The sequence below is a fragment of the Jatropha curcas genome, chromosome 10, assembly GCF_041381405.1.
Source record: "Jatropha curcas cultivar XTBG-Jc1 chromosome 10, XTBG_Jcur_1.0, whole genome shotgun sequence".
Lineage (NCBI taxonomy): Eukaryota > Viridiplantae > Streptophyta > Magnoliopsida > Malpighiales > Euphorbiaceae > Jatropha > Jatropha curcas.
Window position 1 is genome coordinate 10,355,465 of NC_143160.1, and position 20,585 is coordinate 10,376,049.

Sequence of the window (20,585 nt, forward strand, 5' to 3'; positions counted from 1 at the left end):
TTAGTTACCGTAAAGCTAATAATTTAATTAATTAATGACTTAATAAATGATCTTATATGGATATTATTAGAATTAGTTTGTAAATTTTTAGTTGAGTGTTGATATTGTTGTTATGGAAGGAGGATGGGATTTTAAATTGATTGATTGCCCGACGGATGGGCTGTGTGCATTGATTGAGAAAGAGATAATGATATTGTGATATGTGAGCAGGTAGATAGTCCAATTTTTAGGGGAGGTGCTGCCGAAATTTTGACAGAAATTAGACTAAATTTTAATTAATAACATAATTAATAAGTTTATTTAGATTAGTTCTATAATTTGGTACATAATGAATCTGGTGCTCTGATTATTTATTATCTTTATTATTCATTTCATTATTTACATATTTACTTATTTATTTTCATTCTTATTGTTATTATTGTTATTTATTTTATTATTGTTGTTTATTGTCAATACTATTATTTATTTATTTATTTGCATTGATTTTGGATGTTTAATTGCGCATTGCATTACAATGTCTAATTGATCAATATGTTTGCATTTGACTGCAATGTTTGATTAATTGTGTTGTGATATTGCTGTGCTTTGCTTGTGTGGAATTGGGATGAAGTGGGTCACCATGGGTTTGTGAGGACGGTCGAAAAAGCATGGATCCTGTAACATCCCTTCCCGGTCCACCCATAAACCCGAATAAACCGAGCCGAGACGTTACAAACTGGTTGACTTACTGGCCTGACATGCTGAAAGCATAATGTATATTGAATATAATATCATGCTGATATTGTTTACATTAATAATGTACTGAATATTTACAAAACATGATACTGGCTTTAAATGAAATGGGCCCAACTGTGTGCCCTGTACATGCCATAAAAAGGATGGACCAAAGATATACATCCAAAGGAATAGCTACCCTGAAGACTGAGTCTTCTACAGATGAACTGCAGCAGTTGTAAGCTGACTCTCTACGGACCAGTCTCAAAACCTGCGAGTTAAACAGGTAACTCGCTGAGCAAATAAAGCTCAGTGGATATCTCAACATAAAAAGAAACAATTAAACACATACATGTGTAGAAAGAGCCATATAAACACATATAAGCACACATATCATGATACTATTCTTTTACCTTGATGGTCTTTCTTTCTGTTTATTACACTGTATGATTCATGCAATGTTAAGTCAAGATATCTGTATATAGCTCCATAAGGTTATAGTGAAACCGAAGTGATAAGAAAAACTGTATGAAACTATATGAATACTGTATGACTTGGCTGCTATGGCCCATATATAATCATATCCATTCAACGGCCTTTAGCCGGAGTACCAAACTGTATGAGGTGCAGATCTGCTATCCTATGTCGCGACATGGTCTTATCTACATGGTTTCTACCTAACCTCAATGGAGCAAAATGTTGGTATGTCAATAGTATAACACAACATCACATTAATAGTTCATAATTTATGTTCATAACTTCATAAATCATAATGTTTACTTGATTTCACATCATTTGTATGCTTTCATGTTGTTTGGTACATGTTCTAATGTTGTATTTTTGTTGTAAAATGATTGGAGGCATCCAAGGTGAGCAAAGGAATCCAATTACATTGAAAATGAAGTCCAAAAATGCATGAAAATACAATTCCTGAGCGCGCCTTGCAAAGTCGCGAGCGCGAGATGCAAAACTGCAAGTCGCGAGCGCGCCTTGCAAAGTCGCGAGCGCATAAAGTGCAAAATGAGAGTCAGTGAGTTTCAGGTGAAAGTCGCGAGCGCGCAAGTGCAAGTCGCGAGCGCGTAATGTGCAAAATGAGAGGCAGAGAGTTTCAGGCACAAGTCGCGAGCGCGCAAGTGCAAGTCGCGAGCGCGCGACGTGTTTCCAGCCTGCGCGGTCGCGCGACGTGTTCCCAGCCTGCACGGTCTGCACTCTTTTGGTCATATCTCTCAATATACAACTCCGATTTGGGTGATTCAAAAACCCATGTAAAGCTAACACATAGAGGAACAAATAACGCTTCTATGATACTTCCTAATTCCATCATTAAATGGGGTCAAAATCAAGATGAAGTTACTGGTAAAATTTCCAGCAAAACCTGTTTCAGTATAACTCAATATCTACTTCCTTTATTCAATTCCTCCCCTGTTTTCTCACCATTTCCAGTCCTCTCACTCAACATTAAGCAATATATGGTCTCATTATCAACACACCACACAACTTCTCATGCAAAGAAAATGGTAAATGAAAAGAGATATCAAACCTTTACTCCCAAAAGCTTGAACTCTTCTTTAGTTTCCTTTTTCTACACTCTTTGAACTCACTTCACCTATAAATAAGAATTCTTATAAATATTCTAAAAATAGCACCAAATGATTCAATTATGACCTTCAAGAAGGTTTACTTACTTGGATAGAAGAAAAGTTGAAGTTAAGGCTTAACTACCATTAAAATTGAAAGGAAGGTGGAAGAGGAAAGGAAGAAAATGAAGAAGATGAAGATAAACATGAAAATGGGAAAGTGGAATGAGTAGTACGGGTAGACCATCCAAATATAAAGGAATTTATGTAAAACTTACTAAATGGTACCTCAAAAGTCAATAGGTTCCCACTTAATACCCAAGCTTGATCTTTTAATGCAAATAAATCATAATCCTTATACTTTGATCTTTTGCTCTCATTCAAGTAAGTCCACTTATAAACCCATTCTACCCCAACCGGGTTTGGTTCGGCCTGACTTAACTCGACTCTATGAACTGACTCGACTCAGTAGGATGTCACAGATCCTGATTATGATGAATTATGAACTGGACCGTCGGCCGGGTAAATGGGAGATCGGCGCCCCCGTGTGCACCTTCTGTTACCATTACTGTTAACCACAGGTTGGCTTCTTTATTGGGCGCACCTGATAATCTAGATTTGATCGCAGCCCGCAGGGTGGCCTCCTGTTGTGAGCGCCTGAGGATCTAGATTTGATGGAGACGACCGGGTTGCCTCCTGTTGGTATGAAAAAGAAAAGAGAGGATAGAAAAACAATGAGAGGGCTGGTCAAGTGAGGATTAGACCGGTCGGCCAGTATGGGGGATCGGCTCCCTGGTGCACATGTGAGAGGATGAGCCATGTGGGAGGACGGCTCATCGGGGGTTTGGTGACTCCACTGACTAATTTCCACGTGATGTGATTATGTGAAGATGTTAATGATTGTGAGTGCCGGTGATTTGCCATTTGTGTGATTGGCTGCGTGAGCATAAAACTAGTTGGACGACTAGATTAATATGTTTACACATTTGTGTGACTGCGTGTGTGGTGCAAAAATTATTACTCCTTAGAAAACTCATATGTCTTGTTTGATTGTTTTCAGGAAATAGGAATTCCCTTCGATTTGGCTAAGGCTATGCAATTTTCTTCGCAGGGCTATAAAATGAAAATTTTTAAATTTTTGTGGTTAAGTAATTAATGTACTGTTATATATAAGGATTTCACTACTTCTAGATGTTACCTAACTCCGCAGTTGTAGGAATTATATACCACTAGTCATGTATTAAGTTGGTAGAATAATTTATGAGAACCAAAGATGTATTATAATTAGGCCCAAAGTATGTATTATTCGATATATCTAAGATTGGGCCAAAAATTGTGCGATTGTTAGTATATACACAATTTTTTTTTATTTATACAGGCTTATTACTGGCCTCGGGGGCCTTAAGCTTACCTGGGCCCTAGTGCCGGTCCGGCCCACGGAAACGGGTCGTGACAGTTATATAGTTCAATTTTAATATTATATAATTTCATTTAGTTTATCTGGAATAGGTTCGGATGTATGAGAGAATGTATTGGCTCGGGTTTAGTTTCGGGATGTATTAAGCTTTTTTTGAATTAAATTAATAAAATAATAATTCAAATTGTTGATAAACAATTTTTAGTTAATATAACTTTTAAGAAACATAAAAAAATAAAGAAAAACTAAAATTATTATTATTATTATTTATCTCTCTTTCTTTTTCTTTTATAGGGTAATACAATACCCTATTCTTTATGGGTTGAACAGTCTCCTACCAAGTACCAACTAGCTGACCAACATTACTCATTTCAAGATTCAATTGTTGTCGGCAAAACAAGATTGGAAAAGCATTTAAAGCAAGGAGTTGCATTATAGGTTTCGAAATTTTAATGCCTTTTTATTTTTATTTTTTAAAATAATCTACAATATTTACTCTCTTTAATAGCTACGCCTTTCTTTTTCGTTTTTGTTTTCTTTTTCTTAAATTATAATCCATTTATTACTATTTCCGTTCCATAATATTTGTCATATTTAAAAATATAGTTTGTTTCAAAATACTTGTCATATTTGTGGTTTCAAAAAATAATATTTTTTTTTTATATTTATCCTTTGTAGATGACCAATAATTATTATTTCAATTTAATAGTTTTCTTAGGAAAATAATGTTAAATTAAGGGCAATATAATCAATTTACTCAAAATTTATTGTAATTTAGACAAATTTAATGATTTTTTTAAAAGACGTGAAATTTCAAATGTGATAAGTATTATGTAACATAAGTAGTACTATTGAATTAAGGGCAATATAGTTAATTTACTCAATATCATTAATTTATTGTAATTTAGATAAATTTAATACTAATTTTTTTAAGGGACATGAAATTGACAAGTATTATCGAACAAAAATAATAATTAATCTTCTTTGATGCAAAAGTCAATATAATAATAATAATAATAAATATTAAATATGGTAAAAATATAATATCTTTAAAGATTATAATTTTATCGTTGAAAATGGTTATATTAATCTCTTATTTAAACCTAAATTTCATTAGGTAAAATAAAAAATTATATTATTAACCAAGATATATATTAAATATAATTAAATTATTTTTATTTTTTCAACCAATAAAATTAAAATTTTTAAAATATTCTATTCTTATCATATTTAATATATACCTTTGTCACGACCCATTTCCGTGGGCCGGACCGGCACTAGGGCCCAGGTAAGCTTAAGGCCCCCGAGGCCCGTAGTAAGCCTGAAACACTAAAAATTTACTATCTCAATATAATATTAAACATTTAGTCCATATGATTATGAAAAATAAACCTCAAGATTTTATTAAATCTCGGCCCGAATTTATCGGCTACAACATTCCACAGTTCGGGCCTAATTAACAATGCATCACATTTACAATATGGATTCACATAATTATCTCGTCTATAATAATAAACGATTAAAAGTATACAAATCCTACAACTGCGGAGTCACTAACTGTTAGTATACATAGTAAAATAATTATGGATCTAGGAAAAATTGTTTATTGCCCTGCGCCGAAGAAACATAGCCTAAATCGGATTAAAGGAAAAACCTACTTCCTGAAAAATCAAACAAGACATGTGAGTTTTCTAAGGAGTAATAATTATTGCACAATACACACAGTCACACAAATGTGTACACATATTAATCTAGTCATCCGACTAGTTATATGCTCACGCAGCCAGTCACACAAATGGCATATCACCAGCACTCACAATCATAACATCTTCATATAATCACATCAAGTGGAAATTAGTCAGTGGCGCCACCTGAAACCCCAACGAGCCGTCCTCACACATGGCTCGCCCTCTCATACATGTGCACCAGGGAGCCGATCCCCCATACGGCCAACTGGTTTAATCCTCACTGACCAGTCCTCTCATTGTATTTCCATTCTCTCTTTTCTTTTCCATACCAACAGGAGGCAACCCGGTGGTCTCCATCCAATCTAGATCATCAAGTGCTCACAACAGGAGGCCACCCTGCGGGCTACAATCAAATCTAGATTATCAGGTGCGCAACAACAAGAAGCCATCCTGTGGTTTTCCACATAATCCATATCATCAGGTGCACACGGGGGCGCCGATCTCCCATTTTCTCGGCCGACGGTCAAATATCATATAATATTCGGATCCATATCACAAACCGTCCTCACAAACCCACGGTGGTCCACTTCATCCCAATTCCACACAAACAAAGCATAGCATTATCACAACACAATTAATCAAACATTGCAATCAAATGCAGACATATTAATCAATTAAACATCGTAGTGCAATGCACAATTAAACATCCAAAATCAATGCAAATAAATAAATAAATAGTATTAACAATAATCAACAATAATAAAATAAATAACAATATTAACAATAATAATGAAAATAAATAAATAAATATGTAAATAATTAAATGAATAATAAAGATAGTAAATAATCAGAGCACTATATTTATTATATACCAAATTATAGAACTAATCTAAATAAACTTATTAATTATGTTGTTAAATAAAAATTTAGTCTAATTTTTATCAAAATTTCGGCAGCACCTCCCCTAAAAATTGAACTATCTACCTGCTCACATATCACAATATCATTATATCTTTATCAATCAATGCACACAGCCCATCCGTCGGGCAATCAATCAATTTAAAATCCCATCCTCCTTCCATAACAACAATATCAACACTCAACCAAAAATTTACAAACTAATTCTAATAATATCCATATAAGATCATTTATTAAGTCATTAATTAATTAAATTATTAGCTTTACGGTAACTAATTTGTTAAACAGCTAAAACATATTTTTAACCATCACTAATTATAACTACTACCTATTCAAATTCGATTTTTATATCAATATCGAAAATGGCTAGGCCTCCCAAATCTTAATTTATCAAATTTCGATTCTAACCGTTAACCAACTAAAATTCGCCTTACTTCTCTTATGCACAATCGGCTAGTTTTAAACTAATAGTTATCTAGTTAACTAATTAACTAATTCTAATTTATTCTTTCTCCTTAAATCACCTAATCATAATAATAATCATGTAATTTATTTGACAATGTTCTAAACTAATTTACAATTACATTATTCTAAAGTCCTAAACCAGTTAACAAATCATGTTCGCTATCCAAATACGCACACTAATCAATCTAATTTATTTACAAAAGACTATAAATGTTCATATATTTTTAAGTTAATCCAATAAGTTAATTTCTTGTTATTCAATTTAGTCTATTTAATAACTCAATTAAATTCATTAATCAATTAATTCTACATATATAAAAATTGAGAATTGAGTCTTAGAACGTACCCATTGGGAATCGGGCGACGATTCCATGATCAGCGCGAAGAGAAGAGGATTCTGTCTCTCGGGGCCTCACCGGAGTGCCGCCGGCCGGTCACCGGACCGCCACCGCCGACCGCCGTGCACGGTGGTCGGAAAATCGAACTTGCCTGAAACTGAGCACTCTTTACACCATTAGACTCGTTTTTCTGCCAGAAGTCCGATTCCGGCGTCGGTTGAGCGAGATCAGTTCCTCTCGTTGGTTGAAACGGCTCGCCAGGGCATAGAGTCGCCACCAACGTTGCTGCCAATCCATGGAAGAGAGTCGCACTCGCCTGAATCGCAAGCCGGAGAAGGAGGGAGTGAGATCAAGCGTGGTCTGTGGCGAACTCGATGGCGCTGAGTTATGGCGCTGCTGTCGTGATCGAAGGAAGAGGGAGGAGGGGCTGTTGCGATCGCAGCTTCCAGCGACAGCCTTTCGCGTTAGAGTTGAACGGAGAGGCGCTGTGACAAGACCGGACTTGCAGCGGCGAGGAGACATCGGCGAGAAGCTCAGGTGGCTGGATCCGGAAGGGAAGGGGAGGAGTCGCGCGCCTGGAGAAGAAGAAGGGAAAGAAAAGAAGGAAAAAGAAAAATCTAGGACATTCCGGTTTGATTCGGATCGGTTCGGTCCGATTTAGTGATTTGGTCTCATTTGTTTGGTTTGCAGGTTTTTTTTTTTTTTTTTTTTTTTTTTTTTTTTTTTTTTTTTCAAGCTGTTTGTGTGGTTTTCGAAAGGTCAATTTGGTTTTAAAGTCCAGTTCGATTTATTTTAATTATTTAGTTTGGTTCCATAATATTTTCTCCATTTACTCAATATTAATAATAAAAATATTAATAGTAACAATATTTGGTTTTAAGATAATTAATTCATACATATTCATAATAAGTTAAATTAAGGGGTTTCGTATTATTTCTCAAAAATTTTAATCATTCTCAAATCGACAATTCCGATGATGTATTTGGGCTTAGGCCCAACTCACAAACTTGGGCTCGAATTGAGATTGTTTGATATATATATAGCCCAAATAGTTGAAAGTCGATATTTTTGATTTATTAAAAATTCGAAAGTTTTCGAAAATAAAAATTCGGGGTGTTTCAACCTTATATACTATATAATATAATTTTTTATTTTATTCAATATAATTTTGATTTAAATAGAAAATTAATATACAACCAATAAAATTTAAATTTTCTTTATTTTTTAACCAATAAAATTAAAAGTTCTTAATGATACTTTGATCGCAAATAGGAAGTTTTTTAGCAATCCCATATTCCCCAACCAATTAATACTTCTAGAATAGATATATTATTATAGATTTTTTATACATATCAAAAAATATATATTTTGGATATACAAAATAGTTGATGGCTTCTTGTAATTTGTTTTTCAAGTAGCTCCATTCGTAAGGATAAGGTTGCTGGCTTGGGCTTAAAAGGCAATGGTTCCTTTTGCCCAACCTAAATGGGTAACTAAACTCATAGTTAATAGTGCCTATTCATGGGCTGGGCTTCAGTTTTTCAAATTGGCCTAAAACCTTATTTGATGATTTAAAAAAGTATTATTGCTTGAAAAATTCAAAATAATACAACACCAATAAAAATTATAATTTATGTACTAATTTTATTTGATTAATCCGATTATCATTTTTAAAATAATCGATCGAAAATCAAAAATTAAATTTATTTCCATTGAAATAATTAAAATTTATTAGTTTACTTCAACTATTTGATTTACAGTCAAGCAGTTCTAACTCAATACCTAAAAATTGAAATATTTTTAAGTTATTGACAAAAACTAATTACCTCTCATCAAAATAATTAAATATTATTGAAGGAAATGAGAGCTATCCTTATTACATAGCTTATTTTAATTGTAATTTATGCGGATTTATCTATTTATTATTATTAGGAAGTATTCCAATTAGTGTGTGTATATATATATATATATATATGCAAACGAGTGGTATGGTTCTGAACCGAACCGAACTGGAAAAATAAAAAATCGAAAGTAGATTTCCTTTAAAGTTGAATCAAACTGAATTAAATTTAAAAATCGAATTAAGTCGATCGGTTCAGTTCGACAGATATCGGTTTAGTCAAACAATTCGATTTCACTCAAAAAATAAATATTTTAAAATAACCGATTCAAAGATCGAAAATCGAAATTATATAAGATTTCAAATCGAATCCGAAACCAAAAACTAAATAACCAAACAAAAGACAGAAAATAATTTGGTTGAGTTTGATTTTTAATTTTTTCCAAAGTTTGCTCATCCCTGTGTATAACCCTTCAATATTTAAGTTTTAGCTTTACCCTTGAAGGGAAGGAATCCCATGTAAACCATATTTTCCACTTCACTTTATGATTGGGATTCCACTATAGATTTGGATTTTAGTGTTTCATTAGTTGTCAAAAAAATTGTCATTGAGATTGGATCTATTAAGAGACAAAGATTTGACCAAAAGTAAGTAAAAGAGAGGAAAATAAAATAATGATTGTGTTGTGCATTATTGTGAAATAAAAAAGTAATTAATTGGTTTGATTAGTTGGATTTTGCATTTCTTAATGATTCTTTAATTCCATCCTAAGTCATGGGATGCCAATAGTATATTGATTTGATCTCCATCAACCTCATTTTTTTATTATTCACTACTTTGTTCTTGTGGTTCACAATGGCATCATTTTTAAGGACCTTATAAGTAAAAATGGTTATAATTTTTGTTAAGAATTGTCATTTTGGAATATGAAATTGAATTGAATTTTTTATTTTTTATTTTGATATGTTAATATGTTTTTTTACAATAGGGATAATTATATAGAAGTAGTGCTTTGAGCTTTGTTGTTTTGTTTTTAATTTGTGTTTCAGCTTTATTTTTTATCAATTAAGACCGTTAGACAATCTTTTTTCAGCTAGCTTTTAGCATTTTGACCAAATCAAGTATTTATTTTTATTAATTGTATTGTTCGATATACCTTTTAGAAGCTGATGAAGTTTTTCATGAAATATTAAACACACTAACATCTAGCGTAAGAGAGATTAATTAAATTTTCTTCTTTGTCATTTTAAGTTAATCAACTCAATAAATAATTAACAGTCAGCTAAAAGCAAATAGCTAATAACTACTCATTTAACAAATAAAATAACTGTTAATATTGCTGAACAAGCTCAAAGTATCCAAACAAATAAAGTTTTTACAATTAGGTACATTTGTCAATCTCACCATCTTCCCTACCAAATTTTAATAGGTACAATTTTGATTAGGTATAAATTTTAATACCTGTCTTTGCCAAACTAATTATCTTCCCTGCATTCCATAATATCTGAAAGACTTCCTAAAAGAAGAAAGAAAATGGAGGAAACTGAGAGATAAAACTTGGTTTTTTTTTTTTTTCTCATATAAAACAAAGAAATTAAACAAAGAACGAATAGAAATATGTATTATTTTCTTTCTAAAATTTCTCTTTAAATTAAAACAAAACGTTATATAATAACTAGAGGAGGGAAATTAATTATTTTCCACATATTTAAATATATGAGGAAAAAAAATTAAAAACTTCATATTTTATAGTCAAACCAAGGCATAAAAGTGTGGAAAATATTTTTGTTGGATTAGGTTAAATTAATTTTGTTTCGTTGTTTTGATAAATTATATATATATATATATATATATATATATATATATATATATATATATATAAAAGATGATGCTTATAATAAAATTTCCAAAACTTTTGTTATATGCAAAGGATGCTCATAATAAAAGGTATTAAGGGGTAGAGTACTCATAATTTACTGGGCTAGGACTAAATTTTTATCGCACCAGACTGACTTAATAAGGGATAAAATGCTCTCAATGAGTATTTATTATATTCTATTCACAAGAATCAAACTTTCGAGCTCACTTGAATAAGAAGAATATTGAACCATTCATCTCAATACTCTTTGGTAAAAATAAAATTTCATTTAAATGGGAAGATTTTGTAACTGAATGAAATTCATGTATTTCTACAAACTATAATCAAAAACATATATAAATGTGGAAAAAAGGAGGCAAATAATAAAATTTTATAATTTATCCTTAAGTGACATTAGAGATATCTTAAAATATCCTTGATTAGAACCAATTAAAAGATTTTAATTAAAAATATTAAAACATTCTTAACTATTACCAATTAAAATAAAAGATTTTAATTGTAGAATATAATATTTTAATTGAAAAAATAAATGACCATGACCAATTAAAATATTTCAATTAAAAATATATAAAATTTTAAATTAAAAAATAAATAATAATATACAAATCTTAAAATTTTCAAACATAATTAATTTTATTAAACATCCTAAATGTTATTTCCTTAACAAGTTATTTAACTAATAAATTTTTAATTTATTATTTAATAAATTTTTTTATTTTGTGAATAATTTTAACTTTTTAGTAATATAAATTATTTATAATATTATAACTTACAAAAAAAATTTTTTAAAAATTATATATAAAGTAAATTACATTTATTTGCAACACATAAAAATCAACAAATACAAAGCAACGTATATTCGAAAAAATCAGCATATTAAAACACAAAATAATTGAAATTTAGAATAATTTTTCTAAAAAAATGAATTTTTCATATAGAATTTTTTTTAAAAAAAAATAATGGAGTATTCTTTAAAGATTTAATGTCATAAAGTTGTAAAGTATTATGAGAAAATTATTCTTCGTGTACACCCAAGAATCGGAAAAGTAGGTGCCCAGGTGTCACCATAAAGAAAAAAAAATAAAGATAACAAGTTAGGTATGACCATATGGTAAAAATAATAAAAACAATATAAAATAAAATAAAAACAATACGACAAATAGGACAATATAATTAACAATAAGAAGTAATAATATATAAAATGACATGGTACCCTTTCTATTTTTTCGATGGATAAACCAAAATTTTTATCTAAAGAAACAAAATTTTAATATTCTAACACAAGTCAAAATGGCAGACTCCGTAATTAGAACGTTTCTTGAGGGTCAACGTATTTTCTTTTCTACTCCCGCTCACCGAATTCCTCTTCACAAAATTTTCTCTGCTATCGTAAAATAAAAAATAAAACCCTAAAAACTCCACAGACCCATGAAAAAGATGGAAAATTTCCTTGAAGCGGTTTTTTTTTGAACTGAGTTCAACGGTCGTATTGGGATTTTCAATCAAATTTTCTGATTTTTTTTTTCTGTCCTTTTTGATTGCTTTTTTGTTCAGATTGCTCTTCTAGACATGTAAGTTTGTTTCTAAGTTTCTTTTCTTTTATTTTTTTTTTTAGTTTTGGTTACTCTTTAGTTTTTATTTGTTTTGTTTTGTTTTATTTGTTTATTTGAAATGTTAGTAAGCTCAGGTAATTTTACTTTTTAGCATAATTAAGCTTAAAGCTTTTTGTTTGTGAGCTGAGAAATGGAGGAGGAAGAAGGATAGAAGATTATTTTTTGATTGTTTGGTTTTTTATTTTGGTTTCTTTAGAGCTTTTTTTGTCAATTGAAATATTGCATTCTGATGAAGCAAATCAGTTTTAGCTTAATACTTAATGCACTTAGTTTTAGCTTAACTGTTACTTGCTTGGTTTTGCGGTTTGTTGTAATGCAGGAAAATGGAATTTCTTTTCTGCTGGTTAAGTTTCTTTAGGTTTAAAGAAAAAAAAACCCAACTCTAGTATGAGCCAAAGTGCTGTATTAAGTTCAGTCTCTGTTGGGGCTGTATTTGGTTTTGTATTTCCTGATTATCTAGTCAAATGAAAAGTTTAACAAGTAAAACTCCAGAATTTCTATCTTTTTTTTTTTTTTTTTTTTTTTTTTTTTTTTTTTTCCCTTATAGTTTATCTGCACCAAATTGAGCAAATATAGTTGTCTGATTATTGATTTTCTGGATTGCCTATTAACAACTTTCTTTTTTTGTTCCTTTTGGAATTTGGCAGATTTTCTTGTGTTTGCCATGAAAACTGTATATGACTTGAAGCTGTTTATTCAAATTCATGGGTGATTCTGACCACTCTCCTGCTTAGTCACTTTGAGCTTTAGTGGTGGTGGTGGTGTTTCTTCATTGAAAGTGAATGGGGAGTCAAGAAGTTTTGGAGGCTTCAGCTTTTAGGGATGCTAGGGTCACTTCATGCAATGGTAGCAAAGTGGAGTACAGTGGCAATGTTGAGGAGAGTGAGAATCTGACTGTGGACTTACTCAATGATTTCGATTCATATTGGGAGGATATTGCGGATGGAGTGACTGTGTCCAGAATGGTGAGCGACTCAGTTATCAAGGGTATGGTAAGTGCTATTCAACAGGAGGCAGCAGACAAGATTGCTAAGAAAGAGTTAGAGTTGGCCAGTTTAAAAGAAATGTTACATCTTAACCTTGGGCATAAAGAAGGCAATGGATCTGTAAGGTATTCAATGATGTGCCATGAAGCTAAAAGCAGAAAAAATGGGCATTATTTCACGTATTCAAATGGCACCATAGAGTATGACGGGTTACAAGATTCTTTGGGCAACCTTAAATTTGCAGCTAAAGAGCAGTTTAAAAAGCTCAAGAAAGAAATTGATAAGATTAGAGGGCCTGATTCTATTGGGAAAAAGGGTTCAAGTTCTGAATTGTTGGGATTGAGTGGTATGGACAAATTGATTGATGTGGATAGGGCACTTGATGGTCTTAGAAAAACTCTGGAGTCTATATACTCACAAACAGAAGATATGGTTTGCTTGTCTAAGTCATTGCTTCTTGACTGGCAGCAGGAGAGAGAATTTCAAGCAGAAATTGAAGAAATGGTGATCAAGAATTGTCTTCAGAGTCTCCAAGAAGAGTTTGAGCAGAGACTATGGGATCAAAATGCTCAATCTTATGGTATTGAAAGCACAAACCAGCTTGAAAAGATCAGAGAGATTTCAAAGTTACGTTGGGAATTAGATATCATATCCAAATCTTTATCTGTTCCTGAAAGTGGGCATTTAATTTCACACGGATCCTTGGAGCACCGAAAGGTTTCCGGTAGTCATGCTTCATCACCTTCACTTTGGGAGGGAAATGGCAAACATGATGAGTCAGTTATTGTTGTTCCAGAAAATTTGGATCATTCACAACTAAAGCACTTGTCGAAGGATGAATTGTTTAATCATTTAAAGGCTGAGATGACTAAAATGAAGAGACATTATGAGTTAAAAGAGCATGAAATGACTGAAGATTATTTCAGTCTCAAGAGGGAGTACTTGAAGTTGAAGGAAAGGCCTTCTTCTTTGCCTGTGGTGAAGGATAAGGAGTTTGATACATGGAGGAAAAAGATCCCAGAGGTCATTCTAAAATTGGATGGCATCCTTATGGAAAATGAGAAACTGCCTTCATTTAGTAACAACGGAGATTGTCTTGACAATTTGAAGGATAGATTGGAATCTCTTCGCTCAGAAAATCACCAACTAAAGGACTTGCTCATGGATAAGAAAAAGGAAATAAAACGCCTTTCCTCACAAGTTTCTGATGCTGCAGAGAAAATAGCTGAACACTCTTTGGCTGAGGAAAACTTGTTAAGAATGTGCAATGATCTTAAATGTGCTATGGAAGATGCAGAGATTGAAGCTTCAATTAGTGAAGATCTATACAAATTCCTTCTTAAGGAGGTCGTTGATCAAATGCAAGGCTTCAATCAAGAGTTAGATATGGAGTATGAAATCATACAGGGAATTTATAAAATTATTTTCGAGGAAGCTGTTTGCAATGCCGAGCATACTGGTACTTTAGAGATTGAAGATTCAGTTATAGAGTCCATTATAGCACAAGGAATATGTGAAGTTATTTTTAAAGAATCCTTCAAGGAAGCTGAGGAGAAAGTTGATGCCTTGAACATGAAATATATAAATGAAAATGAAGTTCGATTGTCCCTTGAGATGCAAGCATTGGAAAAGGAAAAGTTCTTGAGATTGAATATTGCAGAGAAAGAAAAAGCAGAGCAAGAGGTGCTCTTATTAAGGGAAATGGTTGATAACAAGGCTAATTTGGTGCAAGAAGCAATGGAGGCTTTGGCAAAAGAGGAGGAGAGATATGCGTTAGCTTCTGAAGAGCTTGACAAGTTAAGGGTTCAGAGAACTGAGCAGCAAATACTAATTGCAAATTATGATAAAGAATTACAAGCTGTCAAAGCTGATTTGTTTAGGGCAAGGGAGAAATTTGAAATGGATAAAGAGGTGATCTTTGAGTTGAGAGAACAGGTTGAGACAGTAACAAAAAAGTTAGGAGAAGTTAATGAGGAGAAAATTATGCTTCTTTCTATTTCCCAAAAGCACCAGAATAGTTTATCATCGGTTGAAGCTAGAGAAAGAGAACATAGGAAGCAAATAAAGTCTACCATTGTTCTTGTCCAAGGATTGTCAGAAGCAGTTACTAATTTTGAATGCAGGGCAACAGAATATATTGAAATAAATAGATTGAGGTATGTAATGCCACCTTTCGATTGCTGACATGCAGACCATGTTTGCATAAATGCATGAACTACAACATGACTTTGTTCCTGTGGTTATGGGAATGCTGCATTTAGATTTAACTCACATTATGAGATACTTGACATCTGTTAACTTCTAGAACTTGAACAAGTTTAACAGTGCAATTTACCTGGGAATCTCCTCCTTTAAATCAATTTTCCTGTTCTATTGGTTTCTGGCTAAAAACATCACATGGGGGACAAATCTTTCTTTTGATCTATGCCGTAATCAGTTACTAATTGCTGGAGTTCTTCATATACTTTCCTCGAGTTGTTTTCTTTAATGGCAAATTATGAACATGCTCTCCTGAATTTATTTGTTCGACCATGACATAGGTATGTATAAAAGGTTGATGGTAGATTTTGGTTCAAATCTTAGCTATATTAGTGTTAGTCTTATGATATATTTCTAGCATGGACATAACCCCCAGTTTTAAAAATGGTCACTTCTTCTGAATGTGGATTTGCCAAGAAAATGCTTGATGTTTATATAGTTATTTATTGTCATGATACTTGCATAATACCAATGTGTCCTGACTTGCAAGATTTGAAGCATTACTAATTGAGACGGCTCTCAGTTGATGAGGGTCCTTTTAGCCAGCAGGTTCTTGTTGCCCTGGATTTCCATATCTATGCTTTCCACTCTGTTTACTTGATACTGCCCATGTTTTGTGCGCAAATTGCATGCCTACTTTCTGTTTTCAATATTTTAGTTGTGCTCCCCAATCTGTGAAGTTAATTGGCCTCCACTTATTAGCTGCCCTTTCTGGTCTGCCAAGTGTCTTAAATTGTGCCCTGAATTGATTTCATATGAACCGCACCAATTTAGTGTTTGCTATATTGAATAATTCTTTGCTTGGTCGTTAGTTTCAAGTTTTCATATTCAGCTCTTAACTAGAAAAACTTTGAGGGTGTTTTGAGCTTAAGATTTATTGATGCAAAAACAATAGCATTTCCATGGCATCTTTTCCAGGTTGGAAGAATTGTGCTCTCAATTGAATTCTCTCATTCAGAAAGCTAACGAAATTAAAAGGGAGGAGTTTCTGTACAAGCAGAGGCTTGAAAGGAGGTGTTCTGACCTTCAAAAGGCTGAAGCTGAGGTATGCCAGAAATTTCATCTCAAACACACACATGCGCTTGCACACACACAGTTTTGTTATAAATTTTGTACATATTGATGTGTTTTGGGTTGATGTTGTGATCTAGAAAATGGTTCCATCACCAAAATGCATGTAGAAGGAATTTAATGTGGTGCTTGGATTACTTGTTTTGTTATTACAGTGCATTGTTTGAATTCAGAGTCTTAGTCCCACATCAAGAGATGGGGCTGTCACAAACTTATAGTTTGACCAATTTAAGGGTCAACTTATGCGGTGGCTTTTCTCTGTGTATGATGCACAATTATTTAACTGATATACTGTTGACCTTTTCTATTTTTTGTTTATTTGACTTTTTTGAAGTCAATGTTTATCGTTTTAGTTTGTTCCTTTGTATTGCTCAATAGATTATTTTTGTGGAAAGTTCTTGAGAAGCCAAACACTAGAGAATAGTGAATACCACTATTTGTTTTATTTAATTGATAACTTCTTTTGTTTTATATGATAGGAATTGAACCAAAATGGAGTTTGCATGGTAGTTGGTGCTGAAATCTTTTAAAAATTGTTTAAAAGTGGATATACTGATGTGAAGCTAAATTCAAGTAATGGCTAGAGGCAGTTCATTAGTTACATAATCATGAATTTAATGATATTAACTAATTTTGAAGCTTGGGATTGAAACATGAGTTGCCTCATTTCTTCCTATTTAGGGAACAAGATTTTACCTGTGCAGTCTGCATTTCAAGATGCCTCATATCTTTTGGTATTTCAAGATGCCTCATGTCTTTTGGTAAATGAACTAGAGGTAGCAAACTTGATGCAACCCATTAACATGCAATATACAAAACTCGTATTTAGGTGGAATTGAACTGGGCATAAATGGATTTGTGCAAAGATGGGTTTGACCCAGTTATGACATGCCAAAAGTTAGATTATAAATAGGTGACCAATGTGATCCAAAATGATACAATATAACCAAACCCAACAAACCCTCCCAATAAAAAAAAAAAAAAAATTGACACACACACACACAGAGATGCAGGCTCTTAATTATTTGGGTTCAAAAGTTAACTTTTAGTGCCTGATATCATACATCTAAATCTACTAAAAGTAATTTAATTTGTGTAAATAAAATTGAAACATATTTTAAAGTAACTGAATTTAAGTGAATAGGATGTAAATGTAAATTGATTAAAGGATTTTGATTGGACATGGTATCATCATATTAGATGTGGTTAATGAATGATGCATTGATATTATGCTTTATTTCACTTGGTTAATTTCATATGTTGTCCGTCAACTTAGCACTGACATACTTTGTTGTGCATAAGTTTTAATTTGTAATAAAAAAAAAAAACCCTGAACTTCAATTTATATAACAAAAAAATGAAACTTATCATATTCTAGGTCAAATCTCACTGGAAAGCTAATGTGGACGACCAGTTAGAAATAAAAAAATAAAAATTTTTTTTGGGTTATTTGATGCTAATTTAAATCTGATTTGCATCGTAATTTTGATTATGGTGGATTTTATTGATCCTGATTTATCTTATTTTATTTTTGTCTGTGTATATTTTACATTTAGTAGATAACTCTAGGAAAAAAAGTGTGGTAGCTGACACTAGTTAGAAAATGATTTTCTATCTCCAGCTTGTCGACTATGTCAGCTTTTTGGGGAGACTTAGCTAGGAATCTAGGAAGTGTCATTTTATTCTTACATAATTGAAGTTGAGATCTTCTTTTTTTGTTATAATAAACACGAAAAGTGCGATAGTGATAAGTTTAGCTACCACGGATGAAATTATCCTGTTTACTGTTTTGAAAAAATTATTCCTGTCTTTATAAATTAATCATGTTAACTTCTTTAAACTGATAACTGTGTAATTTTCTTTCTTTTTTTTTTTTTGTAAGATATACCACGACTTTTATTAAACAGTTTAAGCAGGTTTTTGTTGTGTAACCCACTTAATTGGGTTTAAGAATCCTGACAATTAATTAAACAATTCAGGTTTGAGTTGGTTATTTTCCTGTTATGCAAATATGTTGACATGATTTGTTTATGACATGACAACACGAATTGATAGCCCCAAAGTAAATTCCCTGATCAAGGTGCCTCAAAGTCAAACCTCATCTCTGCAGAGAAGCTCCCAATTCCTTCCATAGAATGGAAAGTGATCATGCTGTTGAAATTGGAATAGTAGGAACAGACAAAGAAATCTTAGCAGCTTAAAGAAGGAATGGTTAATTTTATTGATGAGAATTTTTTTCTTGCTAAAGTGCAACCAAAATTTTTTTAGAAACCTAATAGGAAATACTGTTGTTGAAGAATCATATTCATATACCCCAAATATGTTAACAAGGGAAGGGAGAGTTATAAGTTGTTAGAATTCCTTATCGAGTTATATGTTGCACTCTTTGGAATTGCACTGCTAGATAAAATTTTACAATTGTCCATGTGATCTTATCATTGGTTTTGAGACACTGATTTGGTAGCAAGGTATTCTAAATGTATTTGCTTGCTAAAAATCAGTCACCTTATTTACTAGAATAGAAACAGTGGCAATGGAAATGCCAATCAATTATTGTGGTGCCATAGGGATTTATAGCCTTAGTCTTTAAAGGAGAAAAGCAAATCCTAGAATCTAACACTGAATCTTGTGAATGTGTATATGGTTTGTCTATCTAGTTGAAATTTGAAGTATAAGGCCTATGAAATTAATCTATTGATGAAATGCTTGTGAATATTTTGTCATTGTTAGTTATGTGTATGGGCACATATTTTCAATTTGTTAAATACAGTTTTTCTTGAATCTCAGGTTGATCTTTTAGGTGATGAGGTGGACACACTTCTAAGTCTTCTTGAAAAGATATACATAGCACTGGACCATTATTCTCCAATATTGAAACACTATCCTGGGGTAAGATGCTTCTACTCTGTTGATTACACGTTCGTATAATTGAATTCAATGCCTTTGTTCTTGCATCTACTTCTGCGCAACATTGCTTGCCTTATATTATGTTAAGATTGATATTAACTCTCGGTTTTCCAAAATTAAATAAAACCATCTACTTATCGAGCTTTTCATTTTAATCAGATTATGGAAATTCTAAAGCTGGTTAGAAGAGAATTAAGTGGAGAATCTGTTAAACCAGTTTGATCTGTTTGTTTGACAAGGTAACGTTTCCACATTATCAACTTCATCGTTGTCGGTGGTTTTAATGTTGAATTGCCATCTAACTTGGCTTATATACACCAGAATTTCATCTTAACTCATCTATCGATCCTTTTTCGATGAACAGATAAAAGCTACATAGTTTCTTTTGCTACTGCTGCAAAGTCTTCCAGTACTACTACATTATTATCTGGGACATCGGTCCAAGTAACTTGAAGCCAAAATAAATGGCACTGCAGCAAGTTCATGCTAACTGCATCTGGAGAAGATATTATCTTTTGTCAGAATTTTGGTTCAATATGTAAAGGAAAATTTGAGCAAACGAAGAGATACCAAGCAGTCGCAGGAATACAAGCAGGGCAACCACGGAGCCTCCTTTCTCTTTTCGTTTTGTATAGGATTGTCCCACATTTTCAGTTTTGAAGCATCTACCTCAACAAGTTACAGGCGTTAGTTTCTGATATAGATAAGGCTGAAAGTAAAGCATTCCGTTTGCAACTAGGAAACTACAAATTGTCATTCATTTTCCTGTATGAAGTTCTCTGTACTCTATAGGTTTAGCTTGTAATGTATAGTGTTTACCCAGGCTGTTAAATGAAAAAGAAAGTACTCTTTTGGGCTGCCTTTTTTTTTTCTTTTTTTTTTTTTGATACTTTCTTTTGGGCTACTTTTGAT

At 32.4% G+C, this 20,585-nt stretch overlaps 1 protein-coding gene across 1 annotated transcript; it reads left to right on the top strand.

Moving 5' to 3' along the window:
* The first annotated feature begins 12,191 nt into the window (after nt 1-12,191).
* On the top strand, nt 12,192-20,534 carry LOC105636850 (WPP domain-associated protein). The gene is made up of 6 exons (XM_089726752.1): nt 12,192-12,408; nt 13,098-15,592; nt 16,614-16,740; nt 19,554-19,655; nt 19,833-19,912; nt 20,038-20,534. The coding sequence occupies exons 2-5, from the start codon at nt 13,233-13,235 to the stop codon at nt 19,893-19,895; spliced, it is 2,652 nt and encodes an 883-aa protein (XP_089582878.1). The 5' UTR covers nt 12,192-12,408; nt 13,098-13,232; the 3' UTR covers nt 19,896-19,912; nt 20,038-20,534.
* Nucleotides 20,535-20,585: the final 51 nt, after the last annotated feature.